General features: G+C 37.2%; 1 protein-coding gene across 1 annotated transcript in view; it reads left to right on the top strand.

Moving 5' to 3' along the window:
• The first annotated feature begins 1,461 nt into the window (after window positions 1-1,461).
• Window positions 1,462-27,144, top strand: part of LOC113229918 — a 60,237-nt gene continuing 34,554 nt past the window's right edge. The window contains exons 1-3 of the mRNA XM_026463609.1: window positions 1,462-1,857; window positions 23,011-23,283; window positions 24,127-24,278. Coding sequence (XP_026319394.1) covers window positions 1,534-1,857; window positions 23,011-23,283; window positions 24,127-24,278 — 749 coding nt within the window. The 5' untranslated portion in view covers window positions 1,462-1,533. The remainder of the gene's footprint in view (window positions 1,858-23,010; window positions 23,284-24,126; window positions 24,279-27,144) is intronic.

The raw sequence follows: 27,144 nt of genomic DNA, 5'->3' as shown, positions 1-27,144 counted from the left end.
TACTGCCATCTTACGTATACCTGCTGTCAAGGCTTGAAGGGTAAGTGTACTGATGAAATTACAGACACATAGAACTTGTCAACGGCTTAAGGTGACGGGCGCAGTAACAGTGGCCCTAAGATCTTTGCGAATTTAAAGCCTGCAACTGTGTAGTGTGGTGTGGTGGCTGCTACAACAAAGTGGGACTGCAACTGTTCGTTGCAACAATTTCCACGACTCGTTCGTAACGTCATTTAGTATTATAAAAAAAGAAAAACTCAACCGGAAGTCCGACATAACCACGCCGCTCCCCCGAGTGGTATGCGTAACGCAATTCCCAGCGTGAAAAAGGTTAAGTTGGACGACCTTGAAGATGTCGTACAATATCGCACATTTTTTTGTTGAACGTACTTTGTGAGGAAAGGACGTATTTTGGCCGCGTAATGAGGGGCAAAAGATACTGGACTCTTCAACTAATAAAGCAGGGAAAAATAAAGCGTAGTCGTGACAGAAGGAAAAACTGGAGGATGAAGAATCTGAGAGACTAGTTCCATCTTAGCACATGTTTCCTCTTTCGTGGGGCAGCTTCAATGTTGAAAATAGCCATTATGGCCACCAACCTTCGTACAGAAGCGGTACACTACGAAGAATAAATACTTCGTGAAAATCTTAAGGTACTACTAGCTATGCTTTGGCAATCTACTAAACCGCAAGGAACACCATGTTTTTTTTAACTAACAACAAGAGGTTCTCAATTCAATTCGACTGCGTGTGTGTGTGCCTGTGTGTGCGTGCGTGTGCGTGTGCGTCTCTCTCTCTCTCTCGCTCTCTCTCTCTCTCTCTCTCTCTCTCTCTCTCTCTCTCTCTCTCTTTGTGTGTGTGTGTGTGTGTGTGTGTGTGTGTGTGTGTGTGTGTGTGTATGTATGTGTGTGTGTGTGTGTGTGTGTGTGTGTGTGTGTGTGTTCTAACCGATTTCAATGTAATGCCACAGACTTAAAACTTCTTAGGTTTTTTATTTTCGTAATAAAATTATTGTTTGCCATTACAACAAAAGGATACTTGACGCGGAAAAAGAAATTTTACATTGTTGGTGAACCACATTTGTACCGAAATAAATTTGGCTAGTCCAATCGCAATGCTAAGATATTACAAAAGTAGATTTCTTTACAAAAGTGGATTTAGACAAAATGCAATACTTATTATAATAATTATGCGGGGGCATTGTCCGCGTCGTTGTCGTGTCTACATCACGTGCGAAAAGGTAATTTTAGAACAATAACCTAACCCAAATAAAATAAAGCTACAACAAACATTTGAAAACTTTTTGCAAAACGACTGAGGAACCATTCCGGTTACACAATAAAGTAAATTATATGTCTCGTTGCTGGTAAATTACACAAAAAAAGAAATATACTGGTGACATTCGCCATTCAAATGAATGGCGAATGTCAACTGTCAAAATTCATAGTGAAGGTTCGCTGAGCCCGTAGCGTATCCACATTTTTTGTTGTTTGTTTTATTAATTATTATATAATATAACTGAAAATTTTAATAATGTTGGCCAACGACGAAAGCTATAATATGCTTTTAGGTGATGGACAATCAAATGCTTCGCATCCACTTACATCATATCTACCACCAAAGGAAAAAGATTCTCATATATCTATTGATGATTTATCGGATATAGATATCACGTTGATGACCTTGAGAAAACCAACAGAGCTCAAAAAAGTTATAGATTCCGTTCCAAAGCCTTCAAGAGCTGTACCCAAAAATGGTCTACCATATTGGTTCCGGATGGGACTGGAGAGCAAGCTACCTGTGCCTAAAATGCCTGTTGGCAAGATTATTTTTTCACGAGGCAAAATTGGAGAGGATGTAAGTAATACATACTATAATTTGTTCGTTTTTGTACCGAAGTAAATTATAAAGCCCACTATCGAATACGAATAGAGATATGTATTAATGACAAATAGTATTTCTAAATAGACGATGTTAAAATAGTATAATCCAATTGCTGAATAAAATATCTTAAAGCAATTACACTTAGGGACTTTTAGCAGCGATGGATACCTTTACACACGCGCGCAACTTTAACTTTTAGCGGTGATGCAAACGCGATACTAACGCGATGCACGTTTTAAATTAATTAAGTTATTTATTTATTTCATGTATTTAATAATTTCACTTTTAAATGTACAATTAAGAAAACAAAATAATGTGCATAAAGCTATGTATCGAAGCAGTCACGCGTTTGCATCGATGCAATCGTGCGTTTGTATCGATACAGTTGCCTATAAGTCACAAGTGTTTGCATAGCTGCTAAAAGTCGGCATGTGAAACCACTCTTACAGGATAATTGGCCTTATAATTTATAACAATCCTTACTAGGTAACGATAATCGAATAATGCCTTGTAATAGTCGTGACATCATAGAGTACTAAGCATATGGTAACTAGAGGACATAGTTTAGTATTACCGGTATAGATTTTCAGATTTCAATAAACGATTCACTAGTTAAACGCAAAAAATGGTAGACATCATTATATCCAATCTCAAGGTACCACGATTTCGTTTAACTAAGGTAAACGATTCTTTTATGGGAAACTGTATACGTTTTTTACAATAAAATTTCGGAGCATATATTATATTAAGATTATCATCTCCTAAGTTAAAAGTATTTTTATTGAAAAGTCATATTACAAAGTTGAAGACTAGATACGTGTTAGATAAAAATGTATGGAAAAACGACTTGACTCTAGATTGCACACAATGATTCAAAGGGTATTTATGAATACACATATTTATTTGAAAAGAGCAATCCCTAGAGTTTCTTGCTCGTTCTTGTCAGGGAAGTCAGCACAGTGAATGAGCAGTAGCTTAAAAAATCACGTGCTCTGGTGTGAATGTTTTTTACCTATGGAATAAAGAATTACGTATTGACTTGTGATCAGTACTGCAAGATGTAATTGGCTTGCCAATCAATCCACGAAAAAGTACCTTGAAACTACTACGCAATATAGGAAGAAGAATAAATATACCTACCGTTATAAGAAAGCTATGATCGTGGTAACCATTAGCCGGTATTGCCATACCGGTACACATGATTTTATTATATTGACACTTCAGAACAGAAAAGGCGTAAACGCCGATAATAATTAACTCATTTTTCATTACTTCTTAAATTGTTACGCCCTTTTGATCAGTGTGTTCAAAGTTATTTGCCAAAAATTTATTTTTACATAAATGTAGTTATTAGAATAAAAAAGATATGGAACCAAAACGTAATTCGTACCTTTATATTTAAACTTTACTTCTTTCGTATCTATTCCAACAGCGGCTGTAACTATTATTTTTTAACCGACGTCAAAAAAAGGAGGATGTTCTCAATTCGACTGTTTTTTTTTTTGCCTCGGTGGTAGTCCCATTTAAGTTTGAAGAAAGTATTCCACCTCTAAGGGTGGCAAAGGGGATGAATCCGGAATTCGCGCACTTCCCGATAACCGATTTCAATAAAACTTGGCACATAGATGTAATTCCACGTCCTTTTGAGGTCGGTTTTTTTAGTACTCTGTACTGAGATTATAAGAGAACATATTATTTGTTTGTTTGCCAGCAAAAACGAAACTGAGCAATAAGTGGGAAGGTATTTTACGATACCTATACTAAAACCCTTCACAGATAAGAGCTTACGTGTTGCGAATTTACAAAACACTTTGCTTCGTAGGTAGATAAAGCAACATTTTTTTTTAAATTTCGAAGGCATTTAGATTATATTTAGACCTACGTATATTTTAATGCTGTAAAGAGAAATTCTGGAAGTTTGTATATTATGGCATTTTACAAAAATTTTACGTAGCGGAAACTCACAAATCAAAGTGTTAGCGAATTTTCTAACAAATTCATTCCTTCATCAAAAAGTAAGTAACCCCTTTTAACATGTAAATACAGTTCTTCTGGGAATTCTAATAAGGCTCTATTTAAAACGTTTATCATGCAAATGTAAAGACATGAATGATAATAAACGCAGAATTTTCGTCGTCGTAAATCAAACATTATATTGGCGGCGTTTGTCGGGTGTTAAAATCTTAGTATAGAGTTTAGTGTTTGGAGTGAAGCGGCAGCGTTACTTAATGGTGGCACTTCACATATCGTCAACCCATTTATACGTCATACTGCTGGGCACAGGTCTTCTCTCAGGCGAGGGTTTTTAGGCCATAATCCGCCACTCTGGCGCAATGCTGATTGAGGACTTGTTTTCCGAAGGTTGTGAACTTTCTTCGATGCGCAGGTTTCATTCACCACGTTGTTTGATTTCCCCGAAAAGCTCATGGTAAATTCCAAATTAATTACGCAAATAAATTTCGAAAAACTCAGGACTTTCTGCTGGAGACGCGCCCTTCAGTACAATTGGTCTCCAATCCCGATCGGTCGAAGGCGGTAGAAATAGAAATAGAAACCAATTATATATAATATATACGAGTATAATACACATGCATTTTATAATAGCAATAATACTGATAAATGTGATAATAATAACAACAAGGAATTGGAACTAAATTCATACATATATACAATACAAAGCGTGTGTGCTGTGCTGCCAAAGAAACCGTGACCCACTCAGCATGTTGCCGTCTCACTTAAAGTACCTACTACGATGATGATTACTATCATCCTTCAGCCTATCATCCGTCCAGTACCTACTGGTACTGGACGGATGGTAGGCTGAACGGTAAGTCAAACCATTAGGCAACTACGGTTTTTTTACACGGCACGTCGCATGGATATCTGTATTTGTGTATTAGATATATTCGGCAAACAATCACCATATGTATGACAAAGTATTTGCCCTATTCGACAAATAGGGCAAACACTAAACGCAATAATTCGCATGCTTGTCGGTTTCTAATTGCACATCAAAGGGGTCAAAAAGGCAAATTCGCAAGTAAACCGTCCACACTGTAGACATATTTAATATTTTAACTGCATATTGGGCTCCATGTGTAGACGATCATACTGCCTGTCCTTTAACTAAAACGCGGCGAAGTGACAAAATATTTTTTTGAGATATCATATAAAACCATAACCCAGTTTTAGAATATCGAAATTGTTTAATCACATTGCAGCTATGCATCGTCAGGGTAAATTCCACTAATTCTGACTGTTTTTAAAAGAGAATTTTGTGCTCTATGTTTTGCTATTTAAAACAGTTATTTGACCATTTGTTACTTAGCCGCATTTTATTTAGTGGACAGCAGTATACTTGACAGTATCTGCATATTTATATTTCCAAGTACTACAAACACCCAATAGCTAATACGAATAGCCACCATCAAGGCGGCACTTCACGTAACTATTTGTGGATTTCATATATTTGGCAAACAATAACCATGTGCAGATAGTATTTGTGACAAACTATTTGCCAATTCGACAAATATAGTAAAGACCAGTCTTAGTAGCAGTGGTGCTCCTTGTGATAGAGTTCGTCCAAGCAAGTACTGCCATTTTACCTATTTCTGCTGCCAAGCAGTAATGTGAGTATTACTACGTTCCGATTTTTAAGGATAAGGGTGCTGGTGAAATTACAGGCAAATGGGACTTGTCAACTTGTCTCATGGCGACGAGCGCAGTGGCAATGCCCCTCAAATCTTTGCGATTTAAAGCTCGGAGTGGGACTGCAACTGCTATAGATAGACGTCTTGTCACTTGGTGTCATAAAAAAAGATTCGTATGTACTTATTGTCATTGTCATAATTTTATATTATGACGACATTTTTCTGTGAGAGCGGATTACACGCTCCATTGTCGCGGGTTGACTGAATTGTTGGTTGTTTGGTCTTGGTCACTCATCTCGTTAGACCCGACCCACGTTCATAAAGTTAGCTTCAGAAATATTTTGCCACATGATTTTTATATTTCGTAGTTTGGTGTCCATACAGATAATATATGTATTTGGTGTGTAGATAAAACATTTTAAGATAAAAATCCCCTTATTTTACTTCGGATAATACCTTTTCAAGGTTTACAAAAAATTATCGAATTCCCATGAAATTTTTAAGCCCGTGTCAATTTGATACTATAGAATTTATTGAAAAATAAAACACCACAACCTTAGTTTCGGGATTGTACCTACAAATTTTGAGTTTGCTTTTGTATACAATATAGAGCCAAACTTCATTTAATTGGAGGTGCTCTCTTGACGGTATGCCTTTAAAGCTATAGACATTTACTTAGTGATTTTGAATTACCGTGTAATCGAAACTTAACTTACTTTTTATTTTTAATTATATGTAACATTTTTCAGTACAGAGATAAGGATTTACGTTTTATATTTTTCCGTAGTCATTATGAATCGGCATTACAATTCAAGGCAACTCTTGGAGTGAATACATTCTTCAGAAATTATACAGTTTTGTAGATTTGTTTTCTATTAAAACTAACACAATTTTCTTGATAAGTCGCTTGCAATATATTCGACTTGTCACGTACGCACGTAATTTCGCGTCAGTAATGTCAGCTGCGTTTTTTCCACTACTAACTTCATAATTTTTCTATTACACCTGCTATCGCTTGTAACTGATAAATTAGCCTAGTTGTTTGAAAACTAGTTTAATAAGATTACCTTAATCATAACGTACATAATGAAGTCATCACTAATTAATGTGCATATAGGCTATATGACACATTTTTTTATCATTGGGAAAATTGCGGGGATTATCGTGTACGTGTGTAATTATGATGTTAAGTTTATGTAATTGTCTTCTATTCAGTTGGATACGAACCAACGTCTCCCAGCAAACAGTGCCCGACGCAATGCCAACTAAGCTTCTAAGTGGATCTTTGTTTAATAATTATAACAAACTAGTGGAGTAATTGCACAAAAAATAATTGAATCATTGTGGTGAAAGATTCTGATATGTAATAAAACTTAATTACAATTATTAAAGTGACATCTATAGGCAGCGGGTGGTAGCTGTAAAGAAAAATCTCCTTAAGTGAAGAAAGATTTTCGTAGATTTCTCACAGATGGCGCTACCGCATAAAAATCGTTGAAAGCCAAAAACAAAGATTTTTTATGTAAAGAAACAAAGGAAGGAAACGCTTCAGGAGGAAGATCATTCCACATCTTTCAGGTTCGAGGAAGAAACGAAAGAGATGCATGCCAGGCATCTAAGATGTGGGGATGGACTCTACTCCTTTGGCGGGAGGCGCGATGGTAGAAACGAGACGGTGGCACCAGTTCGAAAACTTCATCAGAGCACTCCCCATTATAAAGACAGTAGAACACAAACAGAGAGCCATCGTCTCTCCGTAGGCTAAGGGGCTCCATACCGTCTGCGAATTTGGGATCGTCGATTAGACGAATAGCCCTATAACAGATCTGCTACAAATATATGGAAAAATTTATGTAGTTTTAATATATCAGTCATATTTTTTGACTCTCCACTGATTATACTAAGCCTTACTCTACAGTGTTGACAAAGCCATTTAACCAGAACAACAAATGACTATACATATAGTAGATCTTGACGACCTCTGTGACCCTAATGGTTTACATTGTGAGCGCTGGACGCGGACGTCTCGGGTTCGATTCCCGGTAGGACCAATTTGGGAAATTGTCGTTTCATAATTGGTTCTAGTTTGGATGTTCTGGGAAGTGCTGCTTGTAAAAAAAAATTAAAATGCTAAATTTCATGATCTTTCTTTTATTTAATACGCTATGTTATTTAAAAGAACACATGATTGAGGCTTTCAATCAATATACTAAAATTACAGGTGTCTTTCCACATATGGCGGATTCGATTCCCAGTTCAGAAAGGCGATTATTTCAAACTATTTGAATGCAGTTCGAATTGTTTTTAAATCAACATGTACGTATTTAGTAAATTTTTCTATCTACGGTATTAAAGGTACTTTCCCTCCGTGTGGCATAGCCGTGGGACACCCTGTATTTATCTATGTTTACATTGAAATTGTAATAAATTTACTGTACAATAATTTGTGCGCAGAATTTCTTTATACATCACAGCTATGGTTGGTTACAAAAGTTATCTTCTAGACATAAGGTCACCTTTGTGATATGTCCTTTGTAACATATATTTTTAATTTTTCTTTTGCTTTAGGAAATGAAAGTATTTTTCCCGATTTGAATCGCGTATATCTGTTTTTCAAACAAACCAACATTTCGGGCCCTTTACAGGTCCCATGGTCACGGTTGACTGTCAATCAACTATCGCGATTTAAATCCGGAAAAATAGTTTCATTTCCTATTTGTAACTATAGCGAAAAGTTAAGAACTTGATATTTTCTTTCTTCTTGTCTCGTCCCGTCTCGTCTCGTCTCGTCTCTTCTCGTCTCCTCCCCTCCCCTATATACATAGTTCCGATAGTAAATGTCGTACCGATGAAAAAATCACAATGATCAGCCGTCAAATAGCGTTACTGTGACTTTTTACGAAGGAACGACGTTCGAAAATCACATAGAGGATTGTACCTCTGCTCTACGAATTATCTCCGTCATTCACACCACGACATACGACATATTTTTCAAATAAAATCATGCGCGATTTCCGTTCTGTACAGATTGGCGACTGCACTAGTAATTGTCGTTCGCTTTTATTTTTAAATTCTAATTGTGAACCAAGAAAAAATTGGATCATTGTAAATTCCGTGTAAATATTGTAAATACAAATAAGATAAGTCGATCCTAACAATAAACACGCCGCATGGTCTTATTAACGAATAATGCGACGGTCCTAAGCCTTTAAAGCTAGGAAGGTCATTGAGGATCTACTTTTCAAGTGGAATTAAACGTTACTTCAAAATGCGTAATAACTTAATTTATTCTATTTATAACGACTGTTAAAAAGTAGCCGTTTGCCAAAACCGTGCGTTACATCGTGAAGTGACAGGAGTAACAAATTTATTTAGATTATTTTTGTAACTGGAACGATAGTCACGGTGATAGAAATGTAACGCCTTTCGCCATCTTGACAGACTGCAGGATTCTGCGGCGCGCCGCGTCAGAGTTATTATGAAACCAGCCATTTTGGGAAAAGGTATTTTTGAGGTTTGAACAATATGTTTAGTGGTACATAATGACATTCTGAACAAACCAGCCGGAAGGGGTCTATCGTCCTCCCGTCCGTCCGTCATCCCGGGAATATCGATCTAGAAAATGACGAGTCTCGACGATATTCGGCACTTTCGAGATTCAAGATTGTTGTTTTCAATCTCGGGAATATCGGGACATTTGAGGCTCAAGTCACTTAATTAAACAATGTTAAACACGGGGATGCCGAGAGCCGCTCGCGACGCCTCCAGAGGGTCTGAGTCGCTCGCCACACATGCCAAATAAGCTGGCTATTGCTTCTCAACATCATTAATAATTGCGCTAAACCATTTGCGCCCGAATTTCTGATCAGTGGGGAAAATATAACTGAACAGAAGCTTAGTATAATTTGCGAAAAGTGCAGAACGGTAAAAATATAATCATGTCCTAATTTATTCTCTCTCTTCCCAAAAATTACATATATTAGACGACTCATGTTTCATATGTACCAGCTATAAAAATTGAAAAAATTTCATAAACAATATACGATTTTTTGAATTTGAGTTAATAAAGAACTTGCTTAAAATAACATATTTTGACCTGCCTAAATGCCTCCTAGCATATAAGTATGGAAACCTACCTTTGAAATAGTCTCGAAAGTCCATTTTTTTCCGGGATTATCGAGATTTTTTTTTAAGGCACACTCTTAGCCACAATCTCACCTGATTTTAAGCGACGATATGTCCGACGATGGTACGTGTTTGCCTAAAAAAAGCCTATTCATTCTAACCTTGCACAGCCCCAAATAATACTTTTCGGGAAACACAGATGCCGTATGCCGTGTAGAGTATTCTATGCCTTTGCAGTACGCATCAGAAAGGAGAATGCAAAGCGCTTAGTGCGAATGGGAGGTATATCAACGACTTAAGGATTGAGTGTTCCGGACCTTCTACTCGACCGAAGGCGGAACGGTGAGGGTGAAACCAAATTGAAAAGAGATAGCAACAAGACACGATTTTTTTTCGAAGTGCGGAAATGTAGCGCGACTGAAAGCCCTTGTCAATAGAAACCGCACGACGCTCAATAGAATCAGCGCGTCGCTACACACCGCATATACATATATGCGGTGCCGTGAGTGATGAGGATGCCGAAAATTCAAAATTTAGTTCAGACTGACGATTGTTTCTAATCTCAATTGCAAAGTGCGCTATGATCCATAGCGATTTGAACAATAGCTCCGCTCGTGTATAACATGAGTATGCTAACTTATACAGGCGTTATTTAAATCACGACGAACGTCAGAGGATACACTTAATAGCATGTGTATTGAAACTCGAAGTTCATACTTGACGTTATCAGTTGATGAAGTGGGATTATGGAGTTAATTTGTCGATTTCGCTATATTTTAATACATCAGTCTATACACCCCATCGTTAAGCCTCCTTAACTAAAGGGTTTAAGCACATAGGCCGCCATGCTGGCGTGCGTATTAGGAATGTAGCCTAATTTAGGACATTACAGTCAACTTTGCCTGCATGTCATAACACTGTCGACGTGTAGGTGTGATGAAAAATTAATTAACACACATGTATAATACAGTTATCAATTACGCTAAACCTCCTATAGGACAAAGTGGAAATCCTTTAGAAGGTGTGCTCATTATGCTAATTTTCTTCTGAAAGCGCGTATTGCTCTAAAATACTGCAAATCCACATTAAGCTTAATGATGCTTACTTATTCTATACGCCGCCGGTGTAGTGGTGTTTGCATATTAAAATCTTTGTTAACGTTTTTGAAGATTACCACCTACCTTTATGAATTTTAGAAACGTAATCTTTTTTTAATACCTTAGACTAAATATAAAAATTTTATAATCAAAAATGGAAAATGTACAGTAACAATTTTTATACTACTAGGCGACGGGACGAACAAATAGTGCGCCTGGTGGCAAGCGACACGCCCATGCATAACAGTTGCTGTGTTACTCAGAGCTCCAACATCACTAAGATCTGAGGGGTACCGCCACCGCACCAGACACGCTGAGACATAAGTTGACAAGTCCCATGTGCCTGTAATTTCACCAGCATCCTTATCTTTCAAAACCGGAACACAGTAATGCTGACATTACTGCTGGCGGCAGAAATAGGTAAGGTGGCAGTACTTCCCTGGAAAGTACTGCTCCTGCAAATGCAAATGCAGCCCATACGGCGTCATCTACTAATACAAATCCCATGTGCCTGTAATTTCACCAGCACCCTTCACGTACATTACTGACGATTCTGAATTCTATTTACTAGGAAACAACATTTAAATTCCTCTGAACAATACAACCGCGCAGCCGCCGCGTAAAGCAAAGATAAGCCAGACTCTGCCGCGCGCCCGAGACGCTCAATTAAGTTAAAACGTAAAAGATAAACATATAGAGCGTATTTTGCCATGACAGGCAGATGCACGCGGTCGTTGCGCGGCTGCCACGTGACGGCTGCGCAGCGTGAGCGCGATAAAATTCGTGTCGATTAAAGGCGCCCTTACCCTTCGAAACCGGAACGCAGTAATGCTCATATTACTGCTTGGCGGCAGAAATAGGTAAGGTGGCAGTACTACTCTGGACAAACTCTTTTACAAGGACCTCTACTGCTATGTTACAAGAATTTAACACTAGGAAAGTAGTTAGCATACTCATGTTATCTTAACCGTTGTAGATTGTTGATTTGACCTACCGGCTCTCGAGCAAAGGTCATGGGTTCGAATCCGGACTCGCGTCTCTAAGCTTTTTCTGACCGATCTAATGCGTTTCCATGTCGATAAGTGTGTTGATTCCCTTAGACGAATACCCCGACCTGATCTCGTTACTTGTTTAAACAACAAAGCCAAACTGGCATTTAGTACCCTAATAGATATTGGGACTTTAACGTATTTAACGCCAATTTGCGTGAAACTAACAACTAACATTGAAATTAACTTAGGTGTATGCCTCGTCGCTAAATTAAGTGCAAAGTTATTCAGAAAATTTAGCTTAGTCGCTAAATTAAGTCAGAAAAAATTCCTTCGATCCGGCCGGATTCGAACCGACGTCTTCTAGCATACCGTGCCAGACACTATACCAACTAAGCCACGGAACGAACCTACGGACCTCACGAATTTTTCTATGTTCTTGCGTCGTATCTTTGTACTTGCTTTTTCAACGACTTCTCAGTCGTAGCGCCATCATAGAGATGAGAAATCTATGATATTTCGTCACCTATTTAGATACCTTTACAGCTACCAGTCCTGACTAGAGATATCGCTGTTCATTGTATTTAAATTTTTCTTGGATTGATATTCAATTATTTTATGTGAAATTACTCCACTAGTTTGTTATAATTATTATACAAAGACCGAACACTCAGAAAAAATCCTTTGATCCAGCCGGATTACGATACTACGACGTTTTTATGATAAATGAAGTAAATATTAATATAAGTGTTAGTATTCTTTTGTTGACTAACAAATAGTGGGTGAATCATTAAGGTGGATGCTCTGTAAGCATTTATCTGATTGCAAAATTATTGATAAAATTACGACAATGCGTCTTACATTACAAACAGTAACATAAGTATAAACTGGTTCTTGAAAATTGCTGATAAATAATCTTGTTATGAGTTATAGCTCACCTATAGGTAACAGGCAATTAGAGAAAATGTTTACAAAAGCGCGTAAACAGAAAATGTTGAACTTGCGAGACACGACACGAAACCACCTCAAAGGGTAACACATTGTTATACTACGATTAGTGTCACACAATGTTATAACTGCCTCCATGGCCGAACGGTTACCATGGTTATCTGTCACGCAGAGGTCCTGGGTTCGATTCCCGGGCCGGCGAGAAATATTGGCCTACATAATATTTCTCTCGTGAGTTTGGGTGTAATTTGTGGTTGTCTATGTGCGTGTCCATGACACCCGTGACACTGTCTTTCCCTAGTACGGGACTTCAAAATAATTGCATTCTCAGCCTCCGAATTTTAAACTACATGTTGATTTGTCTTTTTATTGTCTAACATGTATTTGATTCATGCTATTAAGAACGCAACACGCTGAAACTAACTGATCAATTTAGCTTGACCTTAATGCCGTTGGACTGTCAGATTAAAGATCTACGTCGGGTAAAGTACGCCTTAAAGTTTCGATCACTTCCTATTAATTTAACTGATTTTGATACTGTTTGGTATATCCATTTAGCATTTCTGATTGGATGGAGGCAACTATGTCTTGTTCAGGCGATGTAAATAATTTAATTTTGTTGTAAATACGCCAAACCCATTTTCACTACACACATTAATGTAAGTAGGTTGCAGTCGGGTAAAAACATATCATATTTATGACAATTCTCATAAATATAAAAAGAAAACATCATCAAACAACATAAGAGAAACATCCTGGCTTAGTAACATTGCAGCTCCTTGAGAAAGAGTTCGTCCAGGGTACTGCATCCTTACCTGTTTCTGCCGCCAAGCAGTACTGCGAGTATTACTGCGTTCCAGTTTAGAAGGGTGCTGGTGAAATTACAGGCACGTCCCATGACTTGTCAACTTATGTTTGATAAGTCCCATGTGCCTATAATTTCACCAGCACCCTTTGGCAGTGCCCATAAGATCTATGCGATTTAAAGCTCTGCATGGAACTCCAACTGTTATTGACAGGCGTGTCACACGCCTGGTGGTAACACGAGTTGTTCGTCCCCCTCCATATTTCCCACGTGTATTTTGTTTTGTTTTCAATTATGCTTAGTGTTGGTAAAAACGATTTCATATTTCGAAACATGAAATTCTGAAAGCGACAGTTTCAAGAAAATCCATTACTCTGTTGCCCAGACTTTGTTTCAAACTTTATAATAACTATGTCTTTAAAGAATATGACACCAGATATTTCTTTTTAAAGCTGAAGCGCGGCTTTCACCATTTTCAGACCTTTTTTTTTGGCTTCTCCTAAATCCTAAACAATGGCTACCCTCGATATAATGAAACCTATATATCTATACTATTCCGATAACTACCTATTGTTTCTCGACTTTTAGGGTGTTAACTTAATTACATTACATCCCAAGGGGGAGAACTTGGGATTCAACTCCGCTCATCGCGATTTTTAAAGACGTAAAAAAAGAAAAAATCGTATTAATGGGTACTTTGCGGGCAGCAGAACGGAATAGAGCGGAAGCGTCAATTTCGCTTCGTTGCGCGAGAAGGCGCGCTCCAGCGCTGGAATGGTCGAGCATTCGCAAGCTTTCTCGCGACTGCGCCTTGAGGCGTATTTCATCGACGTTTGACGTCACACTGCTCCTGCCTTCATGACACTTCCCGCGGATGCGCTAGGCGTCGCCAAAGGCAGTTGCGGAATTATCGCGAATGCGCGAGCGTTCTCGAGCTTGCGCGAGCATTTCGCGGAAGACGCGCGACGTGACTTCTGGCTTATATCTAGTTTGTACGTTATAAAGTTCATTACGCTATGTACAATATCGTTACAAAAATTCACTTCACTTTCGTTACGTCGCAATATAAATTGAGCTTTCGGGTGTAACTCAATTAACACCCTGAATAAGCCGTAGAGATATCAGTTTGACAGGGCCACTCCATACCATTTATGTAATCGAAAGCTATTATGGCGTAAATAAATATTGGTAGTAAAAACTTCGTATATCTTGTCTATATTCCATGGACAGTGAAAAAGTAAGGGTACAAATCAGTGAAATATTTCTTTTAAAACGTTATTCTTAAAGAGTGGTGAGCGTACATTTTCTTCTCAATTGAGAAGTACGAGTATACGGTGATAGATACGTATGTGTAGAAACTGGTGTTAAAGTTACGAAGGAATATGATGGATTGTTAAGTAAAAAATAAATTAATAAACAAAAAGTAAAAAATAAAATCAAAGGTTCTATCCAACGACTAAGTCAGTTGGTTGAGGTGAGCCACCGGGGGAGAAGCGGGAAAATCTGATTTGGTAGGTCAAGTGTTTTAGGTATTGACTATTAATTGACGGTCTTACAAAAAATATACGATATAACTAACGATACCTATTGTCTAAAGAATGTGCTAATTCATTACACGATAGGATGTAGGTACTTCATTCGATCATATAAAATCCCGAAAACAAGCTGAAATAAAAATCTAAAACGAATTATTTGAGAATAAAATATCTAACTTTGCACATAATTTTTATATGAAGACATTTATCTTTAAACTACAGAGAACCTGGGAGTTATTAAGTCCATATTTATCCTAAAACTTGAAAATTGCCAAGCGGTTTAACAACGCGCTGCCAGCCGCCCCGTCAGTCGCCACCGGGTGCTTGTCATCGTTGGATCTATTTCAAATTTTCTCCGTTCCTGTTCTCATTTTATTCATATTAATTTAGCACGCGGATTGCGGGACGCGAGTGGCGGCCACACACACCTCACCTTCTAAAATCCAGGCTCACGTCCAAGAACCTCGTCTTAATAATTTTCAAAAATAATAAACTATGATTTTTTTTTGTGTACCCAGACGAATATTAATCAATGTTCAAAAAATGCTTTCACTGAATCTATACATGTTTATCACACCGATGTTCTACTCTAGCATTTGTATTACATCAAACTATGGGAATCTGAAAATATAAAAAATGGGATTTATAAAACACTGTGAGACGATGAAGGAAACTATCGATGTCTAAGTTTTCATGAACACTGTCTCTAATTACTTATTTCCTATAGGTGAGCTATAGCTCATAATAAAGTTGTTATATTATAAGACGTATGAAAATCAGTAAAATTAATAGGAAATGGTCAAAACGCCAAATCACATTTTACTCGACGTTAATCCTTAATTTGACATTCCAACAGTAAGACATTGTGTGACACTCTGAGGTGGTTTCGTGTCAAGTCTCTCAAGTTTGACATGTTTCCGTTTACGTGCTTTTGTGAACATTGTCTTTATTTGTTTGTTACCTATGACCTCCTAAGGCCCCATGTAAATTAAAATGAAAATATCGCATTCAAATATAGCGCTATGTATTCTATTATTATGCTAGTAACTAGAAAATCACGTTTTCAAACAAAACTGTCGGTATATTTGCTTGGTCATGAAACAAGTATTCATATTTAGTACATTTTAATATATTGAGCGTTTAGCGTTTTTCCATTGTAGTTTTCCAACTGGGTCTTAGAAAAATAAGCTAGCTACAGGTCAGGATTATTTACCAGCACTATTAGGAAACATGTACATATTTATCTAATCTTTTCTAATGTATATATAGTATATTGAGGCATCGCCGACGGTTATCAGCTTTTACGCCGGGTACTCACTAGCGAGCTGTAACCGTTGCATGTTATGTTACCAAAAACCAAAAATTATAGTGTGTACGTGGTTCGCGAACATGCCGCGAGTGCAACGCGTGCGGTTTGCAGTAAGCCGACGCTAATAAGGTTTTCATTCCAGTTAGTGAAGACTGTTTTACCGCTACATGAAATGTGACAGGGATGATTTTACCTCTAAGTGTACAAGAGATATTTGTATCGGACTTAGTGCACAAGAGACATCTGAAGTGGGTCAGTTTTCTAGATTTGAATGGTCTGGGATTCGGAACGAATACGAATCGGATGTAGTGCGCTAACGCACTTAATGTATTTATCACGTTACAGTTAAAGCTCACTAATGAGTACCCAGCTTTAATGTCACCGGGAACTAAACCTAACTTACAAAATAATGAAAACGAAACGAATGAAATCTTGGTTTCATAAAACATTTTTTGTTGTGTTTTAATTAGGATTCAGAAGCTAATTAATGAAAAGAAAACCTTGGGTAGGACTTCAGTGTTCCGTCTGCATGCCACCACTGTTTATGTTACAAACGCGTCCCCCGCCGAAACAATAGTCTTATAGATCTTATAGAGAACTGTATCAATGGGTTCGGGTGGGTGCTAACAAAGAGTGAGCAAGACTAAAACAAATGTACTTACAGTTTATTAATTTACTACAATACATGTACAGCTATCAATCCAAAACCGAAAACAATAGTAAGGAAAAGGCGTCAGAAACAATCACATTTAAATTTAGAATTTAAATAAAAAACAAACTTAAAAAGACTACAAAATGTATATACAAAAGAGATTTGTAGCGACTGCTGCGATCCGTTACAGATCTAAATGGCAAAACATATAATATATTCCTAAAAATGGTGTACATAGGGCGCCCTATAAGTTTCCGGAACTGGTTACTTACATAAACAATATTTAAAAAGTAATTATAACATTTAAAAATGGAACTCTTTGGCTGTAGAATACAGTTTGTTTCATCTGACTGTCACTTGTTTTTACAATGTGGCATCATTTTAGAAATTGGTTGTCTGCATCACCATGGATTTAACTCGTGAAAATTTTCGTAGTATGATTTTCTACGATTTTAAGCGTAATTTAACAGCTCAGAAGAGCTTCGCTCGGCTTCAAACTGCTTTTGGATTTGAAGCACCATGCAAGACGACTATTTATGGCTGATTTGCAGAACTCAAACGCGGTTGTTGTGAGTCTCAGTGACGAATTTTGTGATGGTCGCCAGGCCGCTGCTGAACAACAAAAACATCGATGTTGTGAGCCGTATGATCAAATTAGATAGGCGTGTGACATACCATGAGATTCGGTCATCTTTAAGCATAGGAATGAGTTAAATACAATCAATACTACACAAACATTTGGGTGTGAAAAAGCTGTGCTCTCGGTGAATCCCACACAATTTGACTGAGGCTCAAAAAACGGATCGGTTCACTTTGCAATGCCATGCTTACCAGATTCAACGAAGGGGCGTCAAATTTAGTGTGGAACCTAGTAATAGGTGATGAAACATGGATTTATAGTTACGATCCCAAAACAAAGTACCAATAGAGTGTATGGGTCTTTCGAGATGAGCCGAAATCAACCAAAATGGCGCGCGTGCAAAGTGCCTCAAGCGGATGATTGCTTCTTTTTTTATATAAAACTGGACATGTGGCTACTGTTGTTTTGGAGAATCGTTGTATCGTAAATAGTGATTGGTACACATTGACTTACAAATAAATGGACGACGGGTCTAATACAAAAACCACGAAAAAAATGTCCCAAGTCAACCTATTCGAAATTTAAATTGTTATGTCATCGCAGTATCGCGCTGTCCGTAGAACAAATGAAGACTAAAGCGGAGTGTCGCGCTCTGTATACGATTTTAGCGCCTTACAAGTGCGGACACTTTTTAGCGCGGACCCGACGTCCATATAATTGTAAGTCAATGTTGGTACACGATCAATTGTTTGCCGGAAGTTATTGACAAACTCCGTAAAAATAACCGTAAACGCCGTATCATCTTTCACCACGATAATGCCAGTTCTCACACGGCCTGACACACAAATGAATTTTTGGTGACCAACGTTGATCTCATGAGCCATCTCGCGTACAGGCCTGCACTGGCACCTTAAGAACCAGTTACGCGGTCAACGATTTTCATCGTCTGAAGAGGATGTCGAAGAGTATGAAAAATATGTTTCAGAGATTGTCATGGAGGAGTGGCATAAATGTTTTCAAAATTGGTTCATTCGCATGGCATGAAAAAGTGCATTCACGCTAACGGAGAATATTTTGAAAAACAATAAATTCATTTCTAACCACTTATAGTATTTTTTTCGTATTCATTCCGGAAACTTATAGTGCGCCTTATGTATATAAGACTACGTCGTTATTAATTATATACATTTAATTATGTAAATATATAATTTTAAAATCATTGATATAAATACGAAAAATGTATACAAATAAAATGATCTTCAGATTTCGGCGCGAGTACTCAGGGAGTTCAAAGAGTGTGGAAACTTTCGCGCAAATTCCACGAAGAAAGACTATCAAATGACTGGACGAACAAGTCTTGCGCCTGGTGGTAAACGAAACATCTACCTATATATGCATACCAGTAGCAGTACCGCTTAGAGCTTTAGGATGTGAGTTTGTCCAGGGAAGTACAGCCACCACCACCTTACTTCTGCCGTCAGTGACATTGCCCCTTAGATTTTTGCGATTTAAAGCTTTTTGTGGCACTGCAAATTTTACAAACGTGCGCGTAGCTTACCACATGGCCCACAACTTGTCCGTTTCGTCATATGATATCTTAAAAAAAAAGACAGAATGGGCTTTTAATCAAAGTATTAATCTCCAAGTTACATCCAAATGTCAGCCCATTGAATGCAATCACTAGTTTCATAACATTTCCTATGACGACTCCTTTAAATTGAATATTTAAACATTTTCTTTTTGACGACGTAAAATTCAAAGTAACATTATATTGCTATGTCATGATACCAGTGCCCGCAAAAGCGCAACAAGGTCTAACCACATGGTTGGACCTCTTTGTTATAATCACCCTGTATAAATTGTGCTCATCTGAGATGATGTAGCGAATGAAAACAGTAATAAAATCGGATGAAGGAGTCACGAGAGCGATTTAAAAAAGTAATGAGTCGATTAGAATAATAAATGAAGATCTTAATATTCTTGCTAATTAGTAGGTACTTTTTATCTGTTCTAAGTTGAACTATAAATGAACTACAAATGTAAGATTTTAAACTCCTAAACACTGCCAAGCCAGATCCGTTGGTGTTCCTCAAGGAGGAACTCGGTATTCGGACTGATATATTTTAGGCGTACAAGAACAGTGATGACCTAGTGGGAAAGGAGTTGCTTCTTAATTAAAACAGCCGGCACCAGTCGGCACAGTTGGAATCCTTTGGCGACATTTATCTAGAACTTTAAAGCTACGTAAATTAGTGAATGTTCAGGTCGTAATATCTGTAATGGTGAAGGGTAACATCGTTATGAAATATACGTGTTTCGGCTTCGAATGGTTCACACACCCTTGAAAGATGTGTTATATCCCTAACTTGCGCTGAGCTAGCGTGGCGGACTGTGGTCTAAACCCTTTCCAAAGTAGTGTCTCGTGCTCGGCTCTTCAACATATAATAGGTTGATTGTGTAGTATGTTTCTATAAAAATGGTCATAAAGCCTAAACAAAATATCGTAATTTAGACACCCACTAAATTCATTACCTATTGAGTTAATTGTCATAATACTGCTTACGTAATCTAGCAGCTACGCAACTTAACGCCAAAGGAATTACGTATACAGAATTAAATAATTAATCTCAAAGCCACTGCAATCTAAATTTGAAAATTAGATTTCCGAATTTAACAAGCAACCTGACAAAATACTCTTTTGATGTAAAAGCAAGCATAGGTAGGTAATGTTAGGAACGTGTACGGAATTTTGTAGTTAATTTAGCTTATTTGTCGCAACTTTCGTCTGGGGAAACCTTAGACGTAAATTATATCATCGAGTACCTTTTGGCACGAAAATTAAAATAAATTAAAATTTTAACGGAAAAAGTTATTTACATGGATTCAGAATTTAATATTTTATCCTATGATGGTATTACTATACTTTTCTTTTTTTTTTTAATAGGACCGTATGGTGAAATCGGAAACTAAAGACGACACAAGGAAACTGTCTTAGGATTCATTAAATCTTTTTTTGCGCGTGATTAGTCCGTAAAAATGAATAAAATTGATCAAAATTTTTTTTAGTGCTGATTGACTCAGGTTCATGAAGGGATCATTTCATTGTATAGGATGAAAAAAATCGGGACAGCAGAAGTTGGTTAAATTTCATAAAATATTTTTTCACACAAAATGAATAAAATTGACTAATTTTTTTAAATGCTGAGCACAGATGTGCTATCGAATTTGCACATATTTTATCAAAACTTTTTTTTGTGATAACATGTGACGGGACGAACAAGTCATGCGCCTATTGGTAGGGTGCTTTTCCACCGGCGGGCGAGATGAGACGAGGCAAGACAAGGATTGAAATTTGAATAGCAAAATTTAAATTCTATCCTAACGCATCTTCGATGAAAATGATCTGGATTGACGAAGATGGGCGAGGCGAGAAATGAAATATTTGTTGATGTAATATTGAACCGTATTCCAGCCTTTACAGAGTATATTACTCTGCAACGGAAACATGATTTCTCGCGATGACTATTAATATCAATCGCCAAATTGTGAGGTACATAAGATTTGAGATTTATACAATAAGATGGCTTCATCTGATTCTTCTTCCGTTAATATATTATTTACTGACAATAATTTTCGAGACATGCTACTTCAGCGACACGCCTGTACATATCTCTTGTAGTCACCCTAAGACGATGTTTACAAGTCTCATGTGCCTGTAATTTCACAAGCATCCTTACCCTTCAAAACGGGAACGCGGAAGTGATATTCACATTACTGTTTGGCGGCAGAAATATGTAAGGTCCCTGGATGACCTATTTCAGAAGGAACTCTACTGCTACTACAGTAAACTTGGATCAACTGCAACGGTTTTACCGAAACTTAGTCCAACACGATTCACTTCCACTATCGTTACGTAACGGGAATGTATGACAAGCAGCCGTCGTTGTTCATTTAGTACGTGTGTTGTGTATTGTGCATAAATCAAACAAATCAAAACCAACCTTCACAGCGGGTGTATCTCATAGTAAATAATAATACAATTAATTATCCCTAAACCCAGAGGCCACGTACGATTTATAACCCTTCCGACTTGGATTTAGGTACATTTTGGGACATTTTGTATATATTTTATTCTACACAGGCGTTTTACAAAATTTGAGAAAGTAAAGATAGTAACGAGTTGTTTTTCTGTCTTGGTTTCAATACATAAGTATGTATAATATGTGGGTACTTAAGACTACTTAGCCTTTAAGTCGATACATGAAAACCGCTCACAACACTGAAGGCAACCTCTGCGTGAAGCAGAACCCCTTGCTGGGTCCAGTTGCGTGGACCCGTCATATCCCCGCATGTACCCGTCTCCCCGTCGCAGTAATTTTTCATGAACGTTTTATTTATAAGATCTGTCTTGTATTGGATACAAGCAACCGGCAAATAGAAGCGAATATTCTATATAGAGTAGAGTTCTTAGTGAAAGAATTCATCCAGGGAAGTACTGTCACACAGTAATGTGAGAATTACTGCTACAACTACGTCGTAGGGTGATGAGTACAGCGGCGGTGACCTTCAGATCATAGGGATTGGAAGCTCTGGTCAACTTACGTCTCAGGGTGTCGGGCGCAGTGGCGGTGGCCCTCATACCTTTGGGATTAGAAGCTCTGTGTGGCACTGCAACTGATATGGAACGGCGTGTCGTTTACCACCAGGCGCACGACTTGTTCGGCCCGTCACGTCACCATCGCGGGTGTAACGGATAGCCAGTGCCACGTAGAGGTGTGTTTGATTTTTGTAGTAACAGATCCACGCGGGAGTACTCACTTTACTCAGCGGACGCTCTTATTGTCAGTAGAGAGATGGACGGTAAGGTGATCAAGTGTGTATTAATATGATATTGCGGATGCATCGTAAGTAGGTCAAATTCGTAGTTAGACAACATATAGGTATTAGACAACATCATACGTTGCTCTGATCCCAAGGTACTTTAGTAGGTACCTAAGCACTTGTGGTATAGAAATCGGAAACAACGATGGTACCACAAGCACCCAACCTCGAGACAGTATAGTAAAGTCTTTCTACATTGACCTGGCCAGAGATCGAACCCGGAACCTCAAAAATGGCGACATTTTGTTGACCAGTGTGCAAGCCACTGGATTACGGAAGTCATCGAATATTTTCATACACTCTGCACGTGACATCTACCTATGACCTGGTCTTCGGACATCAAACTGGAAGACTTTTCCACTACTCCGTTTAACTTTCCTTTACCTCAAAGGTGGTATGATGGAGATTGCTTTTAGGCCGCCTTTGCCCACTTTAGTTCTAAGTTGTTAGCGCATTGTTTTTGTTCTTGCAGAAGAGCAATAAAGTGTCTATCTATCTATTTACATCATACTGTAGTGGTGTCAAAATATTTGACACAAATCTTTTTCTTTACAGGTCCGCCGAGTTGGCCTCGGCTTCGACGGTCCACGGCCACAATTTGATCTCTCAGACCCTTACTGCTATAACGTCTCCTACGACTACGTTCCATTGCATGACCCCCATTTGGCACCCCATTTCAGACAAGCACCGGCGAAGAACCGAATGACTATGCTCGGTTTTTGCACCAAAGATGGAAGAGCCGTTTGTTCTCTTAAAGAGTTCAACCAGTACAGAAAGTACTTGTACAATCGTTTCATGGATCGCATTCATGTTGAGATGGCGAAACTGGTAAGACTTCATGCCTTCAGACAAAAGTTTAAAAACCGCCTTAACTAACTTCCAATGAATAAGGTAAAAAACGTCTGAAAATTTTCAATGGCATGCGACAAAGATGATTTAAAAGTTACAGTATTTAAACGGAACTTATTATTGCCTAATCGTTTAATACCTTAATACTTTGGAAAAGTATATGACACGTTGGTCAATGTTATAGAAAAGAGTGTCTAAAGTCCCAATAGATTTTTTAACCCCGGTACATTGCTACAACAGCTCTTTAGCATTGGAAAAACTCCCTGGAAACATAGACATGTACTTATTTAACTAATATTGTCAAGATAAAAACTGTAAAGGTGAAAGAAGTCGACAGATTTAGACCTTGTCGCAATGATCTCACGTTTGAGATCACATTCTATTTCTAGACTATAATATTAAGTAGGGTTAGGTAGGGTAAGAAAAGCACCAGGGGAAGAGGGACTTGAAGCCTTAACGCATAATCTAAAGAGTTTAGCACTATAGTCTCTCAGTCGATAAAATAGAAAAATAAATTAGTTCAAACGATTTTAAAGAGATGTCACTACAATGCGCCAAATCCGAAAGGCGGAAAAGATATATTTGACAGTTATTCTTAATAAGAAATACGATTCTTCTTGCCCCATCTTTTGTACGTTTTCGACGAATACATCGTAAGTATTGAATTTTGCGTAATGATTAAAACAAGTACAGCTGAAAACAAAGGGAACTTTAGTGTATTTCAAAATTGTTATCTATTCTTCCTGGAGCTCAAAATATTTGACTCAATATAAAGTATGTTCCTCTTACCCCACCTGACTAAATATATATTTTTTATAATAGGATGAACGCGCTCGTGACGATTTGACCTTGAAGAAAGTAGACCAAGATGTCGCTCGTAGACAGTTACATTTCGCCAGAGCTGAGAAGGCGAGAGAGCAGATGGAAAAATACCAGAAAATGTTTGCCGATGAAATAGCTGAGAAAAAAAGACAGTAAGTATGTCAAAGTAACGTTCATCTTCAGTATAAACTTCTTCTCATCCAACGGCTTAATCTTCTATAAGACTTTAGTTCCCAATATCGTTTTGAACTTCAAAACATAGAATCCAAAGAATGGGATTAAAAAATATATAGAATTTCACCCCTCAGGAAGAACAGATTGGGTTTCAAGTTACGTAGATAAAGGGTAGTTCTCATATTTCAAAAAACAAACCATGAGCGAATAGTTGTATAAAGAAATATATACATAATCTTATTTGACCAAGATTGATAATGTCCAGGAAGGACTAACAAGGGATTCGCCAATATTTATTTATAGAATATATAATATAACGCTTATAATAAATAGTAGGCAGAGATTACGGTCTTTCAATTACTACGTTCGTGATATTCCTCTTTGTCTCCTACCGCGCATGATTAACAAATAAATATTCAAGAATACGTTACATACGTTGTTCTGATCCCAAAGTAAGTAACTAAAGCACTTGTGTTGAGGAAATCGGAAACTACGCGGGTACTACAAACCTAGACCCGAGACAATAAAGAAAAGTCAGTTTTCTACGTTCATCCGGCCGGGAATCAAACCAGGGAGCGATACCTTGAAAACCGGCAACCCACTCGACCACGGAGGTCGTCGAATGAATATTTTCATACACTCGGAATGTAACATTTACTTATGACCTGGTCTTGGTCTTTTGACTTTGTCTTAAGGACTTCAAACGAGAAGACCTTTCCTCCAATGTTTCTACCTGCGTTCGATAACTTTAGTTACCTTAACATTTAGTTAAAAAACAGGAGTTGACAACTTTGTTACCAGTTAAGTAAATTGACGAATTTGAAATGTCATAAGGTACATTTTGTGGTAACGGACATTTTTGTACTGTTGGAGTCAGAATTTTGAATTTTTTCGCCCTTTATATTTATAAATTCGATATCTTTTATAGTTTAGAAAATATGGCATATCACGTTTTGAAGTAACTGCATAAACAGTAAAAAATATTGTAAATATTTGAAAAAAATTTCATTTATATCAAAATATTTGAAAATATTATTTATTAATACCTACAACCAAAACTATTTGTATAAACTCTTAAAAGTCTATACCACCTCAAATGGCTTTGGCTGATTACGCATAACACTGAAAGTGTTAAATCAATAACTTTGGAATATATAGTAAAATTGGGGATATATACTGATTACTTTACGGTGTGCAAACAGAATTCCTAAAAATATTCACGATAGAAAAAAACCAAACTTCAATAGGCATTTTACATATATAATTTTTTAATATCTACTGAACTAAATAGAATACGTATTTATATTTTTCAAATAGCTTTAATTTCGTTTGTAAAAAAATAAATTCTTAATTAAAGCCAGTGTCCCTGCCGTTCGACCTAATCAAAATTAACCGTATTAGTACGGGAAAAATTGTATTAGCCCTATTCTGATCACGGAACGAAAAAAGGCAGGACTAACATTTTTGTCATAATTCAGTTATATACATATCCCGAATCAGGAAAGAAGCCAATCTACCTATTTTTTTTTTTTGAGAAATCTCTCTAGATTATTATTGGATATCTTAGAGGATGGAACAAATAAAGAAAAGGAGCTGCCTTATCTGCGGAATAAACGCCCCTACCAACACCAAAAAAGTCCACCACAAATGGCGGATTTAGTGTTGTACCATAATCCTAGTCAATATCGACATGCAAATGTATAGCTTGAATGTTGAAACTGTTGTTACTGTGTTTTATGTTTGCAAATTTGTGTAGTTTACTGTAATCAAAGTATGATTAATACTAGGCTGTTATTACTAGACAAGTAATGAGCCATTTTAATCAAAATTAAATATAAAGTTATTTACCAATAAATGTAACGATGGAATTGAATTATCATGTAATGTAGTTATATTCAAAGTTCTATTTAAATTTGAATGGAGCGAACAAACGAAGATGGTATTTGATCCAATGTTTATGTTCGGCAGTCCTATAATTTCCAACCATTCTTTCTTTCTTTTTTCATTTGTAGGTAAACTTTAAAAAAAAAATGAAGTAATAAAAACATCGTAGTGAATTGTTTCAATAACAGAATATCGATAATATGTCTGCTTACAAGAACAACACTATCTCAAAATAATCGTTATCAACAATCATCGAAATATACTAACAAACAGGCAATCTAAAGTAACCAAAGCAAAATTTGGCAAGACTTATGAATAAACCACTTAAGTGAGTCTAATTACGTGAGATATTTCGGCTAATGTATGGATTTATAAAATACTATTTGCCGGTGTAATATAACATTCGGTTGGTTTCCGCTTTTTCTACTGCCGCACCCCTTAATGCTGCAGCAACGCATTTTTATCAACACTTAATTGTTCTCACTTTTATTTATTTTTGTCCATTTCGTTACAATTCATGCGAATAATTCACTAAAACATTTGGCCAAACATTGGTTTTGACATTTGATGTACTTCTCTTTGACAACCGGATACGGATGTCAAAGGATACTCCAAAAATGGTAAAATGGGGACAGTTGGCATTTAAGACGACGTTACGTATTTTCCATGCTTGACATAAATCAATGTAGTGCTTTTGGCTTACGACGGCACGCAGTAGTTAAACAAAGACAATAAAATGTTTATGTTTTCAACGTCTAAATGCATCATATACATATAACGTCTGACTTATATATATGTCAATATAACATGTCCTTTGGTTTCCATAGTCTAAGTTGGATGTACAGTAAGCTTTACACAGGTAACGTCAATAATCAGATATCCAGTAAAGTCACATTTGGCGTTTATTAAGTCCAAAACACTAATATAAAAGGAATTTACATAGTAATGTACGGAATTGTG

The sequence above is a fragment of the Hyposmocoma kahamanoa genome, unplaced genomic scaffold, assembly GCF_003589595.1.
Source record: "Hyposmocoma kahamanoa isolate Upper Pololo Valley unplaced genomic scaffold, ASM358959v1 63, whole genome shotgun sequence".
In the NCBI taxonomy this organism is placed as follows: domain Eukaryota; kingdom Metazoa; phylum Arthropoda; class Insecta; order Lepidoptera; family Cosmopterigidae; genus Hyposmocoma; species Hyposmocoma kahamanoa.
Note: the sequence above shows the minus strand (reverse complement) of the source record. Positions and strands in the feature narration are given on the sequence as shown.